The following is a 25,413-nucleotide window of genomic DNA, read 5'->3' as shown; positions in this document are numbered from 1 at the left end:
CCCGGCACCACATAAAAATAAAAACAAGTTAAATAAAGGCATTGTATCCACCTACAACTTAAAATTAAAAAAGAGAAAGAGAGGGCTGGGGTTGTGGCTCAGCGGTAGAGCTCTCACCTAGCATGCGTGAGGCCCTGGGTTCGATCCTCAGGGCCAGTAAATAAAATAAAATAAAGGTACTGTGTCCAACTACAACTAAAAAAATAAATAAAAATTAAAAAAAATAAAAGAGAGTGAGAAAGAGGGCTCTTTAAGTTTGTTTCCTCGTCCTGAAGTAGACTACGTCTCTAAGAATCCATCTCCAAGTCAGGCGGTGGCTTATGCCTGTAATCTCAGCAACTCATCAGCAACTCGCAGCCATCTTGGCAATTTAGTGAGACCCTGTCTGAAAGCAAAAAATAATCGGGGCTGGGAAGTGGAGCACCCTTGGGGTTCTATCCCCAGTACTGCAAAACATAAAAAAATTCCAAGGTTTCCTCCTCCCAGAAGTCCTCACGCATAGGCTAGATCCGGCCAATTTGGGGTGCCCATGGTTTCCTGTGACACTCCCCACCACCCCCTTTTTGCCACCCCAGTCCTGGGCCATCACTGTCTGAGCTGTGGGTTATCTCTGTCACCCACTGTTTGTTCTGTCGCAGCAGCCCCCCCTGGAAAGTGAGGCCTGGTGTGTGTGGGGGGGAGGGGTGTGCCAGATTGGGTCCAGGCCTCCATATGCTGGTATCAAGAGGCAGCAAAGAGCAGCGGTGATGATCTTGTTGGGAGGCCACAGAGCTCATACACAGTGAAAGTTCATTAAATGCTTGGGCAATGTGACAGAGAAATGGGAGGGCAGAAATGGAATCCTGCTGGCTTCCTGAGGTCTGCCCCAGCAACCCCCCATCCCCTCCAGAAGTGTTCACTAAGGGGAAGGGGAGGTGTTTTATTTAGCCATCCATAGAAGGGAGGAGGTATAAGACTCCTCAGGTCAGTTCTCCAGCGTTGGAATTTGTCAATCGAGTCGTCCTGGTGCTTGCAGTGCAGACCTGGAAGGGATTTCTAAGGCTACAGAGGTGGGGAAATGGGTAGTGAGCCGGGTGGACTAATCCCTGTTGATTAGTCCTCCCTCCCTTCCCCCACAGACTGTCCATCCAGGCTCTTGAGAGGTCCTCCCACCTTCTCTGTCCTCCCCAAGGCCCCTGCTTTGGTTCAGCTCTCCCAGACTCCAAGGCTGTCCCCCTCCTACAGATCCACCTCCAAACAGTAGCCAAAGAAAGCCTTAAAAAACATACACCTGACTGTCCCCACCCCTCTCCTGCATGAAACCTCAGAATAAAGCTCAAACTTTTTACAATGACTTTGCACAGTTTAGCCCCCATGATCCAGCTTCTTGTATCTGATCTTCTCATCTCAGAGCAAGCAGTATTATTAACTGCCGGGGACAAATTTTAACTCTTCAAAGAAGCTATGTGCTTTCTGGCCTCCTGGCCTTTGCTCCTGTTAATTCTTCTGCCCTAAAATCTTCTCTTGGATTAGTCTTATCAAACCAGGTCTCAGGTTGAATGTATATCCCTTTTCCACAAAACCTTTCTTGCTCTATAAGCTGGGTCAGGTACCCCCTTAGGGATGCCACTGTTCCATGTACTTTATGCATCAGAGCTCTGACCATGCTGGGTTGTCACTGTCAGTGGCAGGGCTATCTTTCTCACTGCACTATGAGATACATGGCAGTAGAGAGAGCAGGGGTCCTAGCTACCTCCTCTGTGCACAGGGGCTGGGCACAGAGAAGGGACTTGATAAACTTTTACTGAACAAATGAATGAATGAGTACCTAGAACATTGCACACAGAGACACTGAAATTCTCACAGGCAGAGAGAGTCCCATTGTCAGGTTGTCTGAATAATTTCAAGCTCTTGGCTCAAATTTTATTGTTCCTTTCTTTGTGTCTCATATCCCAGAATGCCGTCCTCCTGGATGGGGACAGGGTCCTACTCGTACTGGTGGGAGGGATAGGTGCTGTGCCCAACATACTCATCAGTAGTGAGGCAGCGCAGCATGAAGTGGCCCAGGTCATGTTTGGAGATGACCCTTGAGGGTCCTCGTCCATCCAGAGTCACTGTGTAGGCCCCAGTTAGCGGCTGGTCCCCTGTGAGGTAAAAACAGAAAGGATGGCTGAAGCCAATGTCCTTTCCCACCCCCAGCACAGGATGACTGCAAAAGCTTTGCCAGTGCCACCTATGCCCTGCACAGGTAGCACGACAGTCCAGAGGGACTTCCCATGTGCAGGCGCTTATCTGTACCGTTTGCTTCATCTGTTCAACAACTCCTTGTTTCTTTCCTATTATGCACCAGTGCAGTGCACCCAGTAGGGGACAAAACTGATGAGAATCCCTGTCCCCAGCAGACAGACATGCATTAGAAAAAGGCAACTAAAGCAAACAAGTAAAAGAGACAACATTAGGAGGAAAGAGAAAAATCAGAGGTCAGGCTGGGACCTAGGGTCACAAATGGGCCAGCTGAGCCTTAGAGGAAGTCACCTCTCAGGCGTGCAAAGTGTCACTCTCCAGTGGTAAAGGCTGGATTTGCTATGGATTCCCCCAATTCTGGGTGCTTTCCTGTCTCTGGACCTCACTGGGAGGACTGAGTGTCAGGTCTCAAGTATGATTCTGTGTTTTCCAGGCCCTGGAAGAAGAGACACATTCTGTGACAATGAATTGGTATGTTCCATGCCAGAGGTACAACAAGGTCTTTTTTCTTTATGGTGCTGGGGATAGAATCCAGGACCTTGTGCATACCAGGAAACACTCTACCAGGCCCAACTAGCTCTTCCTTAGTAGGGACAGTGGACAGGCATAACCTGACTCTGGAGAGGGCATCTAGTGGCTGCACTATGATAATTAAAAATTGTATCTGACAACAACCAACTAAATATAGGGATCATATGTGATATCACCTGTGCAGGGGCAGCCTGAGATCATATGCAATAAGGAACACATACTCACCCATGTGGCATTCCTGCCAAAAATGTCTAATTTGTATCAAAGAAAAATCTAGAATATGGGACATTTAAAAAGAGCCAGCTGTGATGATGCATGCCTGTGGTGCCAGCTAGTCAGGAGGGTAAGAGGGGAGGATCTCTTGAGCCCAGGAATTGGAGACCAACATAGTGAGATCCCACCTCAAAAAAAAAAAAAAAAAAAAATAGAGCTGGGCTTGGTGGCATACAGCAGTAATCCCAGCTACACGGGAGGCTGAGGCAGAAGGATTGCAAGTCTGAGGCCTGAAGTCAGCAATTTAGCAAGATTCTGTCTCAAAAAATAAAAAGGACTGGAAATGTACTTCAGTGTTGAGCACTAGGGTACCATAACAAACAAATAAATGTTTAAAAATAAAAATAATACTTGGCTTGATTAATATTACGGAAAATGTTGTTTTTTTTAAGGGCAGGGGATATTGTTTCAGATTAAAGGAGAAATGCAACTGAATCTTGATTTGGGGTATAAGAGGTAGTTTGAAAAGATATTTTCTGACAACTGGAGAAATTTGAGAATGGGGTGGATAATGAATGATGTAAGAGTTAATTGGGGGGGCTGGAGTTGTGGCTCAGTGGTAGAGCGCTTCCCTAGCACATGTAAAGTACTGGGTTCTATTCTCAGCACCATATAAAAATACATAAATAAAATAAAGGCATTGTGTTCATCTATAACTAAAAATACTTTTTAAAAAGAGTTAATGTCCATTTCCTTAGATGTGATAATAGTTCTTATGCAAATATCCTTCTTCTTGGGAGATGCCTGTTGAGGTATTTAAGAGTGAAATATGACATGGCTGAAAACTTCTCTCAAATAGTTCATAAATGTACACACACACACACACACACACATATTTAGGAGAAAATATTTATGGAGAGAGAGGTTCAGGACATGGCAATATATTAACTAATAAACCTAGACAAAGGGATCTCTAATGCCTTCAACATTTCTGGAGGTTCAAAAGTTTTCACATACACCAGAAAAACAAAATCTCCAAACACACACGAAAAACATCCTAAAATATACTATTCTGTGTTAACTACTTTTCAGGCATGATCTCTAAGTAGTCACTTCAAACAAGGTTAAGAAGTGGAATAATAGGGGCTGGGGTTGTGGCTCAGTGGTAAAGCACTTATCTGGCAGGTATGAGGCACTGGGTTTGATCCTCAGCACCGCATAAAAATAAATAAATAAAATAAAGATATTGTGTCCATCTACAACTAAAAATATCAAATGTTTTAAAAAGTAGAATAATAGAGCCGGGCATTGACAAATGCATCTGTCTCTCTCCATTATTTACCTATCCCCAATAGAAATGTATGCCTCATGAGAACAGGGACCACATCACCAGCGCTTATATGCTGCCAGGCACACATTCACAGGTGAGAGGCCTCTCTCTAGGCCTGACTCTACGGCTCTCAGAATGGGTTCCAGACCTGAGAAGGGAAAAAGAGGTGCAGTTGTGTTTTACCTTTTCCTTCTCATTATGATTTGGGCCTGGAATGTTCCCCAAAGTCTCATATGTTGAAGGCTTGGTCCCTAGAGCAGCAGTGTGCTGAGGTGGGGCCTTCGAGAAGGTGACTGGATCTTGAGGGCTCTAACCCCATCAGGAGGTTAATCCATTGTTAGACTCATAACTTGATGTCATTACTGAGAGATGGTAGAAACTTTGGGAGGGGTCTGCTTGGAGGAAGGATGTCACTAGGGCAAGATCTGGAGGGGTCTAGTTTATTTCTTTTTGTTTCTTTCTTTTCTTTCTTTTTTTTTTTTTAGCTCCCAGGGATTAAACCCAGGGCTCTCTACCACTGACCTACCTTTCCCACCCCTTTTATTTTTTATCTTGAGAAAGGGTCTCACTAAGTTGCTGAGTCTGTACTTGAACTTGTGAACCTCCTGTGTTAGCCTCCAGAGTAGTTAAGCTTACAGGTGTGTGCCACCATCCTGGATGGAAGGATATATTTGTATTTGTCCCCAGTCCCATTCTCTCTCTCTCTGCTTTCTGAGTGTCATGAGTTGAGCAGCTTTCCTCTGCCATGATATGTCCGCCTCTTTACAGGCATATAAATAAAGGATTCAGTGGACCATGCACTGAAATCTCTGAAACCCTCAGCCAAAATGAACCTTTCCTTCTTTCAATTGCTTTTCTCAGGTATTTGGTCACAGTGATGAAAAGTTGACCAACATGCTCTACAACATGACCACAAGTATGTTTCCCCACATTAGTTCATCTGACAACTACTAAGCACCCACAACATGCCAGGCTTTGTATTAGGCATTAGGAACACAGCTGTGATCCAAACAAGACAAAACCCCTATTTTGGGTGGGGGGTGTAGTCAGTGGTACAGACCTGACCCAACAGGTGCAAGGCCCTGGGTTCCATCCCAGCACCACAAACAAAAACCCCTCTGCTGTCAATACTGACATTCCAGTGAGGGAGACATATACTCAATAACATAAAGAAAGCATATATCTTCTACGTGTGGTAAGTTTAAGTCCCATCTCTTTGATTTAGGTCAGCCCTAATAATTTGTGGGTCAACCCCCCTCTGGCCCTGGGTGCTGAGGATTGAACCTAGGGTCTTGGGCATGCTAAGCATGTGCAATAACTTGCTTCTAATCAACAACATGCATTGGAAGTAGCACTAAGGGGCTTTTGATACCAGGCCATAAAGATGATGTAGCTTCCATAAGGCCCCTCCAAGACTCTTACCTTGGGGACCCAGCTACCATGGTGTGAGGAAGCCCTGGCCACATGGGGAGGCCACCTGAAGGTATCCAGCTGATGTCTGCATCAACCAGCAGACATATCTATGAGGAAGCCTTCCACTTGAAACTAGGCCCAGCCACCCTATGACCGCAGCACTACTTGAGACTCCCAAGAAAGAGCCACCCATTGAGCCCAGTTACCTCCCAGTACTGGGTTACAGTCACCGTAAACAATAGTAGTGTTTCTACATTCAGATGTCTTGTTAAGCAGAGATAACAGCATGTCAGAGATTAAGAAGGGAGATTAAGTAAAGCAGGGAAGGCAGAGAAGGGTAGGAAGCATGTTTGCCTTTTTTGTTGTTGTTGTTTTTTAGAGGGGCACCTGGATATGAAATAGAATTTCTTTCTTTCTTCTTCCTTTTTTTTTTTTTTTGTACCAGGGATTGAACCCAAGGTTCGATCAAAACTGAGCCACATCCCCAGCCCTTTCTTTCTTTTTTTTTTGGTACTGGGACTGAACTCAAGGGCATTCAACCACTGAATCATATCCCCAGCTCTTTTTTTGTATTTTATTTAGAGACAGAGTCTCACTGAGTTGCTTAGGGCCTTGCTAAATTACTGAGGCTGGCTTTGAACTTGAGATCCTCCTGCCTCAGCCTCCCAAGTCACTGGGATACAGACATGAGCCACCAGACCCAGCTGAACTGGGAATTTCATGATATGCAATTGCCAAGGAAGGCCTTGTAGATCTCTCCAGAGGGCAGATGGGAACAAGCTGGAAGTGACAGGGCTGCTGGGTCCCAGCTCCACTCACCTATGTGTGGTGGCATCACAGCCACGTATTTCAGGCCTGACTCCTGCAGCACTTTGTGCATCCGGATGTGGTCATCGGTCACGTCCTGCAGTCGTGGAGGCACCTTGGCTGGGTCCCATAGCAGGAAGGCTGATGGGGAGACACAGGGCAGGGTCAGCCTGTGATGTTTTGACTTGGAGCCAGGACAAAATGCTACAGTGGCTCACTGCAGCCTTACACTGAGTTGCAAAGGTGAGATCTCTTCAGCCGCCTCTCTCTCAAACTCCACCTACGAGCAGTCTGCAGATCACAGTGATTCTAAATCTGACCTCTCCCCACCCCTCCTGGTCCTATCCACTGTGACCTCCCATTCTTCTCTGGTCTCCTTGTCCCTGACTCCCATCCCTCCCAGCCAAGGGAGCCTATGAACACCTGAGTCAGGTCCTGTCAGTGGATCTCACTCAGGGTGAGAGCCAAGTCCTCATCAGGTTCAGCCCAGAGTCCCCAGCTGATCTGGCCCCATCAACTCCCTGACATCACCGCCCAGCATTTCCCTTCCAGTTGGCCTGTGCCAGCCACGCTCCACCCGGCAGCATTTGCAAGGGCTGGTCCCTCTGCCCCAGTGTGATTCCCTCTCCCTGCTTTTCCTTGCACACTTTGATTAAAGGTCGCCTCTCAGAGCAACTTTCCCTGACCAGCCTATTTAAAATCGCAACCCCGCCCTACCGACCACCCCCTTTACTCTGCCTGTTCTTTTCCCCCTGGTATCCTTCCCAGCTTTCACACCAAAGTCACCCTTGGGCCTAAAATACTATCTCCCTCCCTCCCTTGAAAGCCAGTTCCACAGACAGGGACTTTGTCATGTTCACTGTCCCATTCCCAGCCCTTAGAAGGGCCTGGAATCCTGTAGGTGCTCAGTACATATTTGAAGGCATTCCATAGCCTAGCTGAGGCTCACATTTATAAAATGCTAACCATGTCCCAACCCTGCTAAATGCTTGTTTGTTGCTTTGTACTGGGGATTAAATCCAGGGCCACTCAACCATGGACCCACATCCTCAGCCCCTTTTTATATTTTATTTAGAGACAGGGTCTTACTAAATTGCTATAGCTGGCTTTGAACTCATGATCCTCCTGCCTCAGTGCCTCAGCCTCCCAAGCTGATGGGATTACAGGTATAGACCACCCCCAAGCTAAATGCTTTAGGAGCAGTTTGGTAAGATGATTAAGAGCTCGGTTCGGTCTGGGTTGAAGTTCTCAGTCTCCCGCTGGCCAGCTGCCTGTTTCTTCACGTGTAAACTGGGATGATAGAAGATTGAGTTGGGGCTGGGGACGCTGCTCAGTAGCAGAGCAGGTGCTTAGCATGCACAAAGCCCCTGGGTTCCATTCCAAGGACCAAAAAGAAAAAGTGTTGGAGTTAATGCAAATGGTTATGATGAGGTCTGGTACAGAGCAAAACTCAGTCACTGGTCACTGTGATTGTCCCATTGGTTCATGGACAGCATGAGTCCCTCTTTACAGGTGAGGAAACCAAGTCCCAAGGCCACACACACATAAGGGCCTCCCTCTTCATTCAGCATTGAGAACAGCCTCTCCTGAGGAACAATCACAAATCCAGTCTGTCTTTTACCCTGGGTTTCTTTCTAATCCTCTCAGAAACGTCCTTAGAAAACAACTCTCCCCAAACTGTGATGGATTAACTCCAGCTCCTAAGAGGACAAGGGTCTTTCTAATCATGATACTTGAACCCGGAGGGAATATTTGACTCTAAGATTTAGGGACTAGAAGAGGCCTAGAGTTGATTTACTTGGCTGTGACAACAGCATTGTGTTCTAGAAGACAAAGTCCCTTTCTTAGGAGTTGCTGAAGGGCTTCCTGGTCATGTAACTCCACACCAAATAGTTTGGGAAAAGAAAAACAAAAATACTTGTGTACATTTATTTGTACACAGATAAACCAATTATGATAAATTTTAACAATTTTCTTGGCAGTACTAGGGATCGAACCCAGGGCCCCACACATGCTAGGCAAGAACTCTACCACGGAGCCACATCCCCAACCCTTATAACATTTTCTTTTGAGATAGGATCTTGCTAAGTTGTCCGGGCTAGCCTTGGGACTTTTGATCTTCCTGGTTCAGCCTCCCAAGTTGCTGGGATTGCAGGTATGCACAACTGTACCCGGCAATATCAGCAATTTTTGAATCGAGGTGGCAGCAATATAAGTATTCATTCTATTATTTTGTGGGTTTTTTTGTTTGAATTTTTTTATATGCCAGGCATGATGGTAATCATGATGGAACCAATAATCCCAGCTACTCAGTAGGTTGAGGTAGGAATATTGCAAGTTTGAGGCCAGCTTGTGCAATTTGGTGAGATCCTGCCTTAAAGTAAAATAAAATAAAGGGCGGAGGATGTAGCTCAGGAGTAGAGCCTTTGACTAGCATGTGAGAAGCCCTGGGCTTAATCCCCAGTACCAAAAAAAGAAATTTCTAATAATAATAAATATGGAAGATAGATGTAGTGGCATGGGCTTGTAGTACCAGCTATTTGGAAGGCTGAGGCTGGAAGGTCACTTGAGCCCAGGAGTTCGAGACTGGTTTGGGCAACATCATGTGACCTCATCTCAAGTTGCCTGTGCATGTGGGCAGGAGGACACACAAACACAAAGAAAAGTGGGAGGGAGAGAGAGAGAGAGAGAGAGAGAGAGAGAGAGAGAGAGAGAGAGAGAAATCAAGAGCAGACCATTCTAAAATTACAGGTCTGGGATTATTTCTCCATTTCAAAGCTTGAAGGAAAAAAAGCCATAAATGATTTTGCCTCCTGCCCTCCCGCTGGGCATGGCTGCCAGGGCTTTGGGCTTGCTGCCCCTGCTGCCTGGAGAATTACCCCCACCACACAGCCTGTCCTTGCGCCACGTCCCTTCCCAGGAGGCCATCTGAGGGATGAAACACAGGTGAGGGGGGTGGACTGTGGAGACAGGAGCCAGGTGCCCCTCCCTGCTCTGCCAGACACAGATGTGTGAACTTAGGTGATCCAGCCAGATGGCCTTCCTGTGCCATGGCTCCTGAGCTATGCCAGGGAGACGATAATAACAATAGCTGGCATCTCCTAAGCACCTACTATGTGCCACTTTGTCTATAAGCACCCAAAGGAGTTTTGCAAAGATTAAGTGGCTTTATCTCTTATCCAGTAAGTGCTCAATAAATACTGCTAGCATTAATTGCTCTTTAATTTTTTTTTTTTTTTTGTGATGGAAATTGAACCCAGGGGTGCTTTATCATGGAGCTACATCCCCAGACCTTTGTATTTTTTTGTATTTTGAGACAGGTCTCCCTAAGTTGCTGAGGCTGGCCTTGTACTTGTGATTCTCTTCCTGTCTCAGCATTAATTGTTCTTGTTATGCACCCTGTAACCTTCTTTTTTTATTACTCAGGACAACTATTATTGTTGTTGTTGTTATTATTATTACTATTTTGTGGTGCAGGGGACAGAACCCAGGCCCTACGCATGCTAGGCAAGGACTCAGCCAAATCCCCAACCCCTTAGGACAACTATTCGTTTAAGATCCATCCCTCCATAACTGGGAGCGCAGGGGCAGAGAGCCGGTGTGCAGCCATGTTCTGCCATTCTGCAAGGCTCCCCCCAACCTTTCCTGGGCCATCTCCTTGGGCTCCCATAGTTCCCTCAGGCTTCTCTTGGTCTGGCCCTGACCCTCTGCCTGTTCCTTCTCCCTCCTGCCCTGTTCATCTGGGATGTCAGCGTGACCATGACAGTTTACCACCTCTCTCCCATCTGGGGTCCTGCGACTGCAAAGTCCAGGACTGTGTGGGTCACCACTGTGTCCACAGTATCATTCAGCAAGGTCAAGGCAACAGCATGGCAACTTAGAACAGCTTCAATGTCACCTTTCAGAGGGCCCATCCAGTCCCCGCCCTCTAGTTCAGCCCCCCCCTCCGTGACCCCACCACCCACCCGAGGTGCAGGCCACGACCTTGTCCACTCCATGAGCCTTCATGGCCGCCACAATGTTCCGGGCGCCCTCGGACATCACTGTAGTGGGACCTTAGAGGGGACAGAGAGTGGCTGTCACTGGTGGGCGGTGGCGGCGGCGGTGGTGGCAGAGGTGGCAGGGGTGGGGCTGGGGGCGGGAGTGGTGCCGGGGGTCGAGGTACAGGAAGGGGCCGTGGACAGAGGGGGGGCTCAGTACTGAGATCAGTGCCGGTGCCCAGCAGCACGATGACAGCATCCTGCCCGGCTACGGTCTTGTCCACGTCAGCTGCCTGACGAACATCACCAACTATCACATGGTTTGGCTGGGGCCCCTCCGATGGCAGCCTGGAGGTGTCCCGAACCAGCACAGTCACCTCATAACCTGCGGGCAAAGGGAGCAGAGAGGCAGGTCAGTGGGCTTGTGGGCTGGCACTCGGGCTCCAGGTGCTGGGCCCTGGAGGGTGCCATGAGCCCCCAAGTTCATCCCCCAGGTCCCCTGTTCTGGGGCAGTGATCTTCAAACATTTTTGCTGGTTCATCCACAGTTGATGTCCAGCTATTGTGGGCGATGCCTTCGTGCCCACATACAGTCTTCACCCAGAGGCTCCGCGCACCCCACACCCGCCACCCTCCAGCACAGAAGGGGCTGATGTCTGGCAGGGCACTGCTCTATGCTGCCCCCAAAGTGACCAGTGTTGAGATTGGACCCAGACCCTGGCCTCACTTGTGGAGGCCCAGCCTTCCTTTAGTGCTCATTAATGTACATGTATGAAGACCTGAATAGTGTGAACATACTTTTTACACAACCAGACATATGAAAATTTGTGCTCTATGTGTGTAATGTGATCTGTTATGCGTTCTGTCATATATAACAAATTAGAATTAAACAAAGAATTCAAATCAGTACTGTACGTGATCAAAACAAGACATTCTACAGGACTGTAACTGATTTTATCATTTGGAAAAAAATTCCAAACATTATTAAATCCTATTTTAAGGGCCGTGATAAACATATTATTGATCAATGTAAAAAAAAATTTGAATATCACCTCAGTATGTCCCCTCCCAAAAGAATTTTGGCTAACTCTGTTTCCCTAGACCCCAATAAATACACCCACACACACACACACCCACACACTTTTTAAAGTTCACAACTAACATATTTCTTCCTTTGTTTTAATAGTGGCAAAGGAACTTAATGTTTTGGTGTATTGTTATGGTTATATTTTAAAAATAAAATGATTAGTCATGATCTCTGAATGTTTGTGACCTCTCCAGTTCATGTTGGAGGTAAGGTTTTGGGGAGGCAATTGGGTTTAGATGAGGCCAGGAGGGCAGGGTCCCCATGATGGGCTTACTGTTCTTTTTTTTTTCCTTCGAACCCAGTGGCACTTAACCACTGGGTTCAAAGGGAAAAAAAAGGACACCCCCATCCCTTTTTCATATTTTATTTTGCAACAGAGTCTTGCTAAGTTGCTGAGGCTGGCTTTGAACTCAAAATCCTCTGCCTAGAGAGCCACTGGGAGTGTCATTATCTCTTGTAAAAGGATAGATTCATAATTTGATGGCATTATTGGGAGGTGGTAGAAACTGGGGGAGATGGGACCTAGTTGAAGGGAGTGGGTCTTGGGGCACACCCTTCAGGACTAGATCTTGTCCCAGGCCCCTTCCTTTGGATTAGACAATTGTTTCTTTTTCTTTTTGTATTTTATTTTTTTTAGTTGTAGTTGGACACAATACCTTTATTTTTTAAATTTTATGTTTAGGTGGTGCCGAGGATCGAACCCAGGGCCCCACACGTGCTAGGCTAGGCGAGCACTCTTCCGCTGAGTCCCAGCCCCAGCCCCTAGACAATTGTTCCTTTTTCCCCTCCCTCCTTCCTTCCCTCCCCTTCTCTCTTCTCTCTTTGAGACTAAACTGTCTTACTAAACTGTCCATGCTAGCTCCAAACTCCTGGGTTCAAGCGATCCACCAGCCCCAGTCTCTTGAGTAGCTGGGATTACAAGCACACACCACCACACCAAAAACACAACCAACAAATGCAAAACCAGATAAACTGCAAATCATCAAAATTAAAACCTTTTGTTCCTCAAAAGAAACCATCAAGGGCTGGGGCTGGGGCTCAGCAGTAGCGCACTTGCCTGGCATGTGTGAGGTACTGGGTTCGATTCTCAGCACCACATATAAATAAATAAAATAAAGATCTATCAACAACTAAGAAAAACATTTTAAAAAGTAAGAAAGTAAAAATACAACCTACAGAATGGGAGAAAAATTTTGTAAGCCTATCTGATAAGGGACTTGCATTTATATAAAAGGACTTTTATAACACAATGTTAAAAACATAAATGACCCAACTAAAAATATACACAACATCCTTTGAATAAGATGCACAAATGGCCAACAAGCCCATGAAAATAGGTTTAATCCCATTAGCCATCATGGAATGCAAATAATCAGAGCCACAATGAGATATCACTTCACAGCACTCACATATCGAGAATATAGAGAGAAACGCCCATGATCGTGCGAGGAAATGAACCTCAAGCGCTGCCGATGGCCACACAGAAGGGTGCAGCTGCTTTGGCAATCCGCCTGGCAGGTCTCCAAAAGATAAAACCCAGTGGTACCATATGACCCAGCATTCTCAGATGTATGCCCAGGAGACACGAAAACATGCTTTTCACACAAAAACTTGCACATGTATGTTTATAACAGCATTATTCCTAACATCTATCAACTGCTTAATGGATGAATGCAGTATCATTGGGCAACATAAATGAATGATATGCTTCAACATAGACGCACCTTGAGAAAATTTTTTTTTTTTTCCCAAGTGAGAGAAGACAGTCACAAAGAACCCCCATCATGGGGCTGGGGTTGTGGCTCAGTGGTAGAGCTCTTGCCTAGCATGTGTGAGGCACTGGGTTCGATTCTCAGCACTGAATATAAATAAATGAATAAAATAAAGGTTCATCAATATCCAAAATAAAACATTAAAAAAGAACCAATATTATATGATTCCATTAATATTAAATGTCTAGAACAGCAAATCCATAAAAACAGAAGCAGGGAAGTGCTTCCCTAGGCTGGGAGAGGGGTTGGGCTGGAAAATAGGGTTTATTTTGGGGATGACAAAAATGTTCTTTTTTTTTTTTTGGTACTGGGGATTGTAGTAGAGGCTGGGGTTGTGACTCAGTGGTAGAGCACGTGCCTAGCACGTGTGAGGCACTGGGATCAAGCCTCAGCATCACATAAAAATAAAAGTTTGTGTCCATCTATAGCTAAAAATTTTAAAATATATATTTTTAGTACTACATGGACACAATACCTTTATTTTATTTTATTTATTTATTTTTATGTGGTGCTGAGTATGGAACACAGTGGCCTCACATGTGCTAGGCAAGCACTCTGCCACTGAGCCACAATCCCTGTCCCCTTTTTATTTTTTATTTTGAGACAGGGTCTTGCTAAGTTGCTTAGGGCCTTGTTAAGTTACTGAAGCTGGCTTTGAAATTTCGATCCTCCTGCCTCAGCCTCCTGAGACACTGGGATTATAGGAGTGCACCATCATGCCCAGTGTCAAAATGTTCTAAACTGATTATGAGAATACTTGAGCAACTCTGAATATGCTGAGAACCACGGAATGGTATATTTTAAAGGGGTGGATTATATAGTGTGTGAATTATGGCTCTATAGTGCTGTTAAACATGTAAAAGTGCCAGGTGCAGTGGCACACACCTGTAATCCCAGCCATTTGGAAGGCTGAGGCAGGAGGATCACAAGTTCAAAGCCAGCCTGCAATTTAGCAAGGCCTTAAACAACTTAGTGAGGGCTGGGGATACAGCTCAGTTGGTAGAGTGCTTGCCGCACATGCACAAGGCCCTGGGTTCAATCCCCAGCATCACACACACACACACACGAAATGCTTAGTAAGATCCTGTCTCAAAACAAAAATAAAGGCTGGGAATGCAGCTCAGTGGTTAAGCACCCCTGAGTTCAATTTCTGACCTCAAAACTAAAACAAACAAACAAAAAAACCTAGAAAAGCAAAACCAAGACAAAATTAACCAAAAGTTTAGCACAGAACACTGAAATAAGCATCATCTGTTTGTTTGCTGTCATGCCTTTTGATCATCCCACAGTTTTACCCCTTGGCCTGGACCAGCCCTGAGTCTTGTTCCTGGCCCTTTCCAGGGTCTTCTTCAGGTTCCCGGGCCCTGGCCTGCTCCCCCCAACCATATTCCACATGGCAGTCACAACTTTCCAGCCATCTCCAAGAGCCTCTGCTCAGAGGCCTCCCGGGACCCGACCTGAAGTCCACAACAGACTTGTGATGGCCTCAGGGCTCTCAGGATCTGACCTTTCCTCCTTTCCAGAGAACCACTGGATTTCTTTCAGTTCCTCAAACACAACCTGCTGCTCCCCCACCCCCACCCCATCTCCTGGCTTTGCACACATCATCTCTCTGCTGGGACACCCTTCACCCCCTTTCCCCAGGTCCCCCAGCCACTTGTGCTTCCTCTGTCATGGCTCTCCCTCTGCTGACCTGCAGTAAACCAAGGGCCCTGTGAGTTCACTGCCACGGCCCTGACCTTTTACAAACAGGAAAACTCAGGCTCAAAACCAGGGACCCAGGTTCAAACTCTGGTCCTACAGCTTTCTGGCTGAGGAACCTGCATCCCCTTCCTCCATCAGACCCCAACTTCTTGGTCTCTGAAATGAGAGCACCACACCCAGCAAACCCGTCCTCCATGACCCCCTTTAAACAAAGGAATGACACACAGGAGAGCAGCAGGGGTTTGCCGGGAGCCAATGTGGGCATTGCCTAACTGCCTGGGTCAATCCCCAGCACCACACAAAATAAGGAAATACAGAAACCTTGTAATGTTGCCAAAAGCTCAGTCTTTGTCTCTAATGTCAATCCAACAACAAGGATATGGTTTTGAGAAGAAAAAAGACGGTTTATGGCTTTGCTAGCAAAGGAGAAACACAGGGGACTCCTGTCCCAAAGGTTGTGATTCTGCCCATCAGCAGGAACAGGGTGTTTTTTTTTTTTTTAAAGAGGTAATTCAGAGAAAATGAGATTAGAGAGGAAAGAGGAGGTCAGGGAGGAGAAGATCAGGGAGGAGAAGATCAGAGAGAAAAAGGCTGAGAAAAAAAAAATATGTAAGTTTCAAAGCCACAAGGGATATAGTCAAAGCATCAAGTGAACCCCCGTTACAGTAAGTTGTGCGTATATCTTTTTCTTTCTTTTTTTTAAAGTACTTATTGATGGGCACTCTACCTCTAAGATAACACCCCTATCCCCTTTTTATTTTGAGACAGAGTCTTGCTAAGTTACAGAGTCTGGCCTTAAACTTGCGATCCTCCTGCCTCAGCCTCCTGGGTTGCTGGGATTACAGGCACATGTCACCATTGCAGATGGGCATATATCTTTTATATTTTTAATTTTTTTTTTTATATTGGGGAATGAACCTAAGGGTGTTCTGAGCCACATCCCCAGCTCTTCTTACTTTTTAAGACAGGGTCTGACAGGGTCTCACTAAATTATGTAGGGCCTGTCTGAGTTGCAAAGTCTAGCCTTGAACTTGTGATAACTTGTGATCCTCTTGCCTCAGCCTCCCGAGTCACTGGGATTACAGATATGTACCAACATGCCCAGCTGCATAGATCTTTTTGAGAAACATGTTGTTATAGTCTGAATGTTTGTGTTTTCCTCCAAAATGCACCTGATCACCAAGGTGATGATATTAGAAGGGGACCTTGGGAGGTGGGTTATGAGGGTATTGCTCTCATGAATTAGAATCGTGCCCATATCAGAGACCTCAGAGAGCTAGCAAGCCCCTTGCACCATGTGAAGAGCCATCTATGAGACGGCTGGCCCTTACCAGGCACCAGCAGGGCCTTGATATTGAATTTCCAGCCTCCAGAACTGTGCAAAATGTACTTCTGTTGTTTATGATCACATAGTTAAGGTATTTGTTAGAGAAACCCAAACAGACCCAGACACGTCCTCCCAATCATGAGAACTTTGAACACAGGCACAGCATAAGGGTCCCTGTGGATTTTGACATTATTAGTGATGAGTGGCAATACTCATAAAGATCCCCCAAAATGCCAAGGGCTGTGCTACATTTCTTCTATGAATAAATAGATAAATGGGGTATTTTTTTAAAAAAGAATTTTTAAGTCCCCAGGACCATACAATTTTTAAAAAACTTAATAACTTAATTCACATGTATCTTTTCTTTTTGTGGTACTTGGAAATTGAACCCAGGAGTGCTCTATCACTAAGTCACAACCCAGTGTTTAATTTTATTTTGAGACAGAATCTCACTACAGAATCTCAAAACATGACTTGTGATCCTCCTGTCTCAGCCTCATAACTCACATTTAAATTTAAAGGGCCAGATGTGGCCAGTAGATACCATATCAAATAGAATGGATCCACACATTTTACCCTTTATACAGAACAAGACCCAGGCTTGGTGGCGCATGCCTGTAATCCCAGCAGCTTGGGAGGCTGAGGCAGGAGGATGGTGAGTTCAAAGCCAGCCTCAGCAACTCAGTGAGGCCCTAAGCAACTCAGTGAGACCCTTTCTCCAAATACAAAATGAGGCTGGAGATGTGATTGAGTGGTGGAGTGTCCCTGAGTTCAATCCTCGGTACCCCCTACTCCCCCCAAAAAACCCAAGAGTGTTCATTAGTTATTTCCAAGCCTTTAAAAAAAAAAAAAAAAAAAAATATATATATATATATATATATATATATATAAATCCCTTCCCTTATTTACATTTTTCTGTTAATTTTATTTTGAAATAAATGACCTATAAAGAAGTTTCAAGACCCAGATTCTTCATTTTGCTTTTGCCTTATCGCTCTCTTTAAACATAACATGCATAATTATATACATTTGCATGTAAATATATTTATACATGTATATATAGAAATACACATTTTCCCCCTGATTATGAGAATAAGTTCCAGAGGTCAAGCCCCTTTAAAGCTTTTTGATCTCAATCTTTAGTATAAAATGGATTTCACTGCCTAACCCAGGGCACACATATATAATTAAAACAAAACTTTCACAAAGCTAACAATATGTGATACATTTTGATACTGTTGGAACTTAATATATTTCAAAACCTATATGACCTACAGTTTGACAAGTACCAGATTACAATTCTACAAAGTAGCTATTACCATGCTTATTCTGAGGATGGGAAACTGAAACACCATTTTTTAGGTAACTGGGCCAAGGCCACACAGCTAGTAGGTAGAGAAGGTAAAATTTTATACATAAGCAAGTCTGACCCAGAGCCTAAAGAATTCAGAGCTAGGCTATAAGGGAAACTGAATCAGCCAAAGGATATTTATTGATCACCAACTGCTCAATGGCTACTGTTCAAAGCACTTCCCATATATTATCTACTTTAATCATTGTAAGTGACCCAAGGCAAGTACAACTAATTTCATCCCCACTTTATAGATATCTAGGCACACAGTTCTAGATGACAAAGCATGCGGTCACACAGGTGTTTAGTGTCAGAGTTGGCCTCCTGAAAGTAGGCAGGCTGACGCTAGTTTGTGCTTGTCAGGAATCTTGACCTTGCTTGAATTACACTGAGATAAATAAAATCTCAATTCAATTTTAGGTCAGGGTCTCCCTAGACTCCAACTCTCATTCCCCTGGGTGCAGTTCCAGTCGTGACCAGCAGGGTGAGCAAGCGGGCCCCAGTGGTATTGGGGATTAAAGGTGAAGGAAACATGGAAATCCAGATATTCGGGATGACTCAGCACTTCTCAACTTCTCCCTCTTCCTTCCCCAGCCTACCCTAGAAATGCTGATCAGCAAATGGGTTTTCACTGGTCTCCCTCCCCACAAGTCAAGATCCTCACAAGGTGGAGGGGGCGGGGAGAGGGGGAAGCCTGCCTAATGAGGAACTGTTTCAGAAAAGTCCCAAAGGAGGGCTGGGCTGGGATTCTGGTGGCCTCCACCCTTTTGGGTCGTGCAGATAGTCAATATCTTCAGAGTCACCAATGTTTGCAGGGGTGGGGCTCTATATCTTGAAGTCCCAGGCCCAGCCGGAAGAGGGTAAACTCTGGACTGGAGAGGCAGAAGATGCGAGGATCCTGCACCCTCTTCTGGAGCAACTCTGAATTTTTAGCCTTTGGTGACTTACCTAGGACTAGTGCTCACAAGTCTTGACTCACTCATGTCTCTGTGACCTCTTCCTGTTAGGTGCTCACAGCAACCTGCCTCCTAAACTTTCCTATTTCCAGTTCTGGTGTCCAAGCCCAAAGCCCATGGATATTTTTGGTGCTTACGCCTATGAACTAGGTTCAAATCCCAGCACTGCCACTCACCAGCTGTGCTATGGGGGCAGAATTTCTGGGCCTCAGTTTTCTCATCTGTCAAGGGAGGCGGGGAATACTAGTTCCCCCTCCAAAATGAGGGCTGCCTGGATTTAACTCATGTAGTGAGAAGGCACTGCTAGGCAGCAAGCCTTTGCTAACTTAGTAAACCCTCTCTGGGTGTGCTAATGACAATCACAACCACAACCACAATCACATTTCATAAGAGCTCTGGATTTACTCTGTCACTGGAGTCCCCTAGGCTCCCATAGCCCATTTCTATGCCTTGGACTCACATAAAACTGAATATCACAGTTTCACCCATTTCTGCCCCGGCACCCCCAAACTTGTTTCGCTCCCTGAAGCTTCACACACTTGGTTGGGACACTGATGACCCCAACCAGCCTGTGCCCGGCTCCAGCCCCACGATGTCTCTTCCTAGTGCTCTCCGGGTGTACCCTGTGACTCCCCCTCCCGCCCCACTCATGCCTGCTTGCACCGCCTGCGCCATGGTGGTGAGCCCGGTCCTGCCAGTGGCGCCGAAGATCGCGATCTTCTTGACAGCCATGCTTCGGGGGTCCTGGATGTGCAAGGCCTGAGACACTGGACGCGCGGGAACCCTATGACTGCTGGGCTGCACTCTCCGTCCTTCCCAGTCGGAGGGACGGGGCGGGGCCAGCTCGGAGGGGCCCGCCTCTGCCCCCCGCACCCGGCTTGAGTCAATTGGGTGGGCGGGTGGAAGCAACAGACCACGCCTTCGGCTGGGAGGAAAGCTAGAGTCAACTTGCAGTTTTGTTTTTTTTTACCGCCTAGCACCACCCTCTCAGACCGCCCTTTATACTTGGAGGAACGCCTCCCGCTTGGAAGGGAGCAAGTGGGCGGGGTCAAGAGAGCTGGGCGCTCGGCGCCCCGCCTCCGCGCTCAAGCCGCGGGGGGCAGGGGCGGAGCGATGAGCCACGCCCACCAGGCTTTCCTGGCTCACGCCCCTTCTCCCAGGACTCGCCTGCAGTGGTGGTACTTGCACTACTGCTCAGGGTCTCCTACAACAAAGGGAGAAGTGAGGGAGGACACTGTGGGTGTGTGAGTGTGACACTGGGTAATGAGTGCCTATGCACCCGCGTGACCTTAAGTAACCACAAGGGAGAGCATGATTGTGGATGACAGCCTGTGTCATTCTTGTGTTACAATGTGACTGTGAATCCACGTGTGGTCAACATTGATGCTCCCTGTAACCTGTGGTGACACTATGGATGGCAGTGTGTCAGCCTGTGTGATATGGTGTGAGATTTGTGTAAGTTATAATAGAATGTGAGAATATTAGATTGTGACGGGTGTGTGACACCACATGTGTCAAGTAAGGGTGTGTGTCTTACCATTTGAGTACATGGCTGTGGGTGTTACTGTTGCTGGGATGCTATTCGTGACTTGTAACTGTGTGATGTGAGTGTGTAGCAGTGCAGGATGTGTCACCCCATGGGACTGAATGGTGTGACAAGTTTGCGTGTGTAAAATGGCACCACACTGTGTGATTGTGAAGCCATGCATAATGTGTGAGTGTATAACAATTTGTGATCCCCGGGGGGAAGTGCGACCGTGTGTGACATGCATGGTTGTGTGTACCACACCACATTGGTGGTGATGGAATCGTGCATGTGTGTCATAGTGTGCAACGCTGTGTGTGACTTCGTGTGACAGTTCGAAGGTTTGACCCTGTGTGACTCCATCTGAGGGAGTGACACTGTGTGTGGATGTGGAGAGTGTGTTTGTGACGTTGCAAGTGACCCCGTGTGTGTGGCAGTGTGGGAGTGTGGACTGTGTGTGACGCTACCTCAGCCTCTCTGAGCGCAGCGGTGTATAAACGCGAGGCCCGGCGTGTGCCAGTGCGGGGACCCGTGCCGCAGGCGGCCGGGGCGCCGGGGCCCGCGGCGGGAGGGGTCCCGGGGGCGCGCGGAGCTCGGCGGCGGCGCGAGCGGGGGGAGGCGCGGCGGCGGCGGCGCATGCGGATCTGGCGGAGCGGCCGGCCGGCGGGGCAGAGCAGAGCCGGGCCGGGCCGGGCCGCGGACGCCCACAGGGAAGGCTGTCGGGTGCGGCGAGCAGCGGGGACAGCAGCACCGGCGGCCGCGGGCTCAGGTGAGCGGCGTTGCGGCCCAGGCCCCTGCCCCAGAACCTCCTCACCTGCTTGAGCATCCTCCCCAGCGCCCTGGGCACGGCCTGAGCTCCCGGGGTCTCCCTTGATGGGTGCAGGCAGGAGATCGAAGGCAGAACGAGCCCCTAATCCCCAGCCTAGCCCAGCCTCCGCGCCATGCGTGGGTCTTCCCTGGGGCCTGGTCCTTCCCAGGAGCCCCTCCTCGGGCACGGTGACAGGACCGCGGCGACAGAGAGGCGCGGAAGGGTTAAAGCATCGGATCCCACCCGAAGCCCTGCGCCGGGCCGGCCTTTGCTGAGGCCGGCAGGACAGCCCTTCCCACCTCCCCCCTCGCCTTCTCTCCTTTCTCCATTCAACCACCACGTCAAGGCCAGAGCTGCTCTCCCGGCCTGATGGAAAGCTCACCTAGTGCCAAGTGCCTGCCCATCCCCAAGTACCACCGAGGAAACAGTTGTGACCACCGATCAACAGGGAAGGAAACTGAGGCACAGAGAGGCTAGGTTAAAGTACAGCGAGAATAAAGCAGGATTGAACCTATTTTCTGTCCGACTCCAGAACAGGCACTTAGACTTGCTAAGATGTGATCAGAGGCTGGAGAGAAATAGTGGGCTGGGGGTGTAGCTCAGTGGTAGGCCATTTTTCTAGTATGTGTGAGGCCCTGGGTTCCATTCCCAGCATCACAGGAGGGGAAAGGAACAGCAAGAAACATGTACTGAGGGTTTGCTGTGTACCAGGTACCATGTTCCCTCTATCATTAACTCATCTTCAAACACTCCTAGGATTTTCACGGATGAACAAACTGAAGTCCAGAGAGGGGAAGTGACTTGGCCAAGGTCACACAGGTGGTGGGTAGCCATGTGCCCCACTTACAGCTTTCCATGGAAGAAGAGAAGAATAACAATGGATTTTGGTGTGCCCACCAAAAGGGATTATCTCTACCACACTGACCACAACCCAGGCCCTGGCTGCCTTCCTGAGATGTAGTGGGTTAGAAGACCAGCACAGAGACACACTCTTGTCATTCCAGCAACTCAGAAATCTGAGGCAGGAGGATTGCTAGTTTGAGACAGTCTGGGCCACTTGTCAAGACTTTGCCTCAAGTTTTTAAAAAGGGCTGGAAATGTAGCCCCGTGGTAAAACACCCCTGGATTCAATCCCCAGTACTGAAACAAACCAAACCCAAACCAAACCAGACCTAGGGGTTAGCAACTGTCCAGGTCTTTTGAGAAGGGTGCCATTGGTCTAATCCCCTCCTTTCTTAGTCTTAGAACCAGGTCAGAGGTCCAGGAGGGTAGAGATGTACCTGATATCACCCACCTCTTTAGATTTCATATTTTCAACCTGGCATGTTTTAAAGCACAACTCTCAATTCAGATAATATGTCAGTGGGCTGTGGCCACAATAATGCTGCTTAACAAATCAGCACAGATCTCAGCATCTTAAAGCACATGTATTTAGCCCTGGAGTCTGAGTTCAGGGGCTACCCAGCTGAGCAGTTCCGCTAGACTCTCTGCTGGTGCACTTACAGTAGGGTAGCTGACCTTGGCTGGCATGTCTGTGGTCTTAGACTTGGTCTAGCCTAAACATGTCTTTCTCATGGCCATGGTCAAACACAAGCAGAAGCATATAAGATATCTTGAATGAGGCTCAGAACTTCCACACATACCAGCACTTCCACCCAGTTCTGTTGGCCAAAGCAAGTCACATGGTCAATCCCAGAATCAAGGGGTGGGGTATGCCCCCAAAGCACACATACCTTTTCTGCCTTAACCAAGGACACTGAAAGGTTAAATAGCAAAGGGTGTGGCTTCAAGGGTGAAGAAGTAGGGCTACTAATACAAGCATTCTATCACATGCCTATGTTTGAAAACTAGTTACTTACTAGCTGTGTTACTTGGGCAAACAAATTAATCCCTTTGTACGTCAGTTTCCTTTTCTGCAAAATGGGCCTAGTAATAACTGCTCACTTGTGAAAATTACATAAAAGAATGCATATAAAGTATTGAGCACAAGGCAAATGCCCAATAAATGTTCATTATAGTTCTTGTTACTGCATTATAGAGTTCTGTTACTAATGATGTTATTGTTCCAATAATAATACCAGTGACAATTGCTGAGCCTCTACCCTGTGCCAGGCATTAAGTCATCAAGTACTTTATTGCAGTCCCGTAAGTGGTCGGGGTAAACATTATCATCATCCCCTTGCAAGACAGAGAAACTGAGGGTGAGAGAGGACCTAGGACCCACAGCTAGTCACTGTTAGAAGGGAATCCTCTGAATAAAAGGCACAAGATGGCTTGTGCCTTTAATCCCCGTGACTTGAGAGGCTGAGAAAGGAGGATGGCAAGTTTGAGGCCAGTCTCAGCAACTTATGGAGAGCCTGTCTCAAAAAAAAAAAAGGCTAAGGATATAGTTCAGTGGTAAAGTGCTCCTGTGTTCAATAACAAGTAACATGCAAAAAAAAAAAAAGGGGGGGGGCTCTCTGAGCTGGCGCCTGTTTCCAGTCCTAACCTGCCTCTCCCTATCCCCAGGCCTCATCTTCCCCAATGGCACAGGTTCCGGGGGAGGTGGACAACATGGAGGGCCTGCCCGGCCCCAACAACAACAACCTTGCAGCTCGCTGGGAGAGTCCAGACAGGGGCTGGGAGCGGGAACCTCCAGCTGCTTCCACGGCAGCTGCTTCTCTCTTTGAGTGCTCACGGATCAAGGCCTTGGCAGGTACCTGGGGACCACGGGAGAGCTGGGTGGGCCGAGGGGAGTGGGAGCGGGAGGGGGCTGCTGGGTGGCATCTGTGCACCTTGGTGCCTGAGAGCCTTGATGGCTAGAAGAGTGGAAAGGAGTCGTACTTAGCGCCTGAATCTCCAGGCCAGTTGTGGCCAAGGGAACCTTCCACAGTGCAGGCATTGTTCTGTATCTGTGGTATCCATAGAGAAACCACTAGTGCATATGGCTTGAGCGCTTGAAATGTGGTCAGTGCCACTTGGGGGACTGTTTTGCATTTTATTTAGTTTTAATTAATTTAGATTTAAATAGCCACTGTGGCTCATGGCTTCTGCGTGTGACAGCACAGCCTTAGAACTTTTGAAATGTACAATCCCAGACACATGAGACTTTGAAAGCGATGTCTTGGGATCTCCAAATGCAGAACCGTTGGGATTTTAAGACGTTGAAATGTCACACTTAGAGATTCTTCAGAGTTGAGACCTTTAGAGATGGAGACCCTTGTCGCAGATTTTAGACATTTGGCCACTAGGATCTTAGAGCCTTAGAAACCTAAACTCTAGCAGGCACAGTGGTGCACACCTGTAATTCCAGTGACTCAGGAGGCTGAGGCAGGAGGATTGCAAGTTTGAGGCCAGTCTCAGTAACTTAGTGGAGACTCTATGTCTCAAAATAAAAATAAAAGGGCTGGAGTTGTAGCTCAGTGACAGAGCTACATTTTCTTGTCATTATAGTTTTTAGACTAAATTGTCGAGGGAATAATTGCAAGAAAAGAGGTCTTGTACATGTTTGTATGGATATAGTTTTTTTTCCCCTTACATTTTCAATCCCTGGTTGGTTGAATTACTGGATAAGGAGGCTGAATTATACTGAAATTAATGGAATTTTCTAAGGTTTTGAGCAAGGATGTCAAACTCAAAGTCCTCTAGGAAAGTTGGTGACATACATGAGTCAGTGGACTGGGGGCTCTGGTCAACTGGGCCCTGGTCACCAGCTCCAGCCATAAGAAAACATGGGCCCAAAATTATTAGTTCTGATATTGATCCAAAATTTCCCAATTAAAAAAATGTGTGCCACAAAATATGAACCAGATTCAACCCATGGATTGCCAGCGTTTTCTGACCTGGAAACTAGACTGATATAAACATATAGTCATGGAAACTTAGAATTCTACTTTTGGACACTTAGAACCCTAAAAACGTAGGAAAACATCAACTTAGAATTCTAGACGGTATTATCCTGTGCCTGGTCCATGCTGGGCAGTAGCAGGGACATGGTGTTCATTCAGCCAGCCTTGATCCTTCCCTTACAGGGTCCTCAGTCCAGTGGGGACTGACTCAGATCCAGCCAATAATGACCAGGAGTCAGGATCAGGATGGAGGAGGCACAGGCAGAGGGCTATGAAGGGGAGACCCAGGGAGGACAGGAACCCAGAGGAGGCACCTGAAAATCAGCCTAAAAAATCAAGGCAGGCTTCCTGGAGGAGGAGATGCCTAAGGGATGAATAGGGTGAATTCTGGAGCGGAAGAATGTTCTAGGTAGAAGGAACAGCCTCTACAGCAGCTGGGGGGGGGGTGAGACAGGTGGAATAAACACAGGGAGCAGGCAGTAGGAGCCAGACCTTAAGGGCCTCATGGGCACTGGGGAGCCATGGAAAGATTTTAAGTGGAGTGGGATGGAGTAAGATGA

At 47.2% G+C, this 25,413-nt stretch overlaps 2 protein-coding genes across 2 annotated transcripts in view; one reads left to right on the top strand and one right to left on the bottom strand.

Annotated features, from left to right (window-relative positions):
* Positions 1 to 1,860: 1,860 nt before the first annotated feature.
* Blvrb (biliverdin reductase B) lies at positions 1,861 to 19,539 on the bottom strand. Its single transcript, XM_046440108.2, has 5 exons — positions 19,347 to 19,539; positions 10,718 to 10,882; positions 10,483 to 10,572; positions 6,530 to 6,658; positions 1,861 to 2,123 (listed from the first exon to the last, which is right to left on the bottom strand). Exons 1-5 carry the CDS (start codon positions 19,423 to 19,425, stop codon positions 1,966 to 1,968), a joined length of 621 nt encoding a protein of 206 aa, XP_046296064.1. The 5' UTR covers positions 19,426 to 19,539; the 3' UTR covers positions 1,861 to 1,965.
* A 1,343-nt stretch (positions 19,540 to 20,882) lies between these two features.
* Positions 20,883 to 25,413, top strand: part of Sptbn4 (spectrin beta, non-erythrocytic 4) — a 74,923-nt gene continuing 70,392 nt past the window's right edge. The window contains exons 1-2 of the mRNA XM_046440268.1: positions 20,883 to 20,987; positions 23,535 to 23,721. Of these exons, the coding sequence (XP_046296224.1) occupies positions 23,550 to 23,721 (172 nt within the window). The 5' untranslated portion in view covers positions 20,883 to 20,987; positions 23,535 to 23,549. The remainder of the gene's footprint in view (positions 20,988 to 23,534; positions 23,722 to 25,413) is intronic.

This window comes from Marmota monax, unplaced genomic scaffold (assembly GCF_021218885.2).
Source record: "Marmota monax isolate L192 unplaced genomic scaffold, Marmota_monax_Labrador192_F-V1.1 WCK01_AAM20220418_F8-fsc00228, whole genome shotgun sequence".
Lineage (NCBI taxonomy): Eukaryota > Metazoa > Chordata > Mammalia > Rodentia > Sciuridae > Marmota > Marmota monax.
Note: the sequence above shows the minus strand (reverse complement) of the source record. Positions and strands in the feature narration are given on the sequence as shown.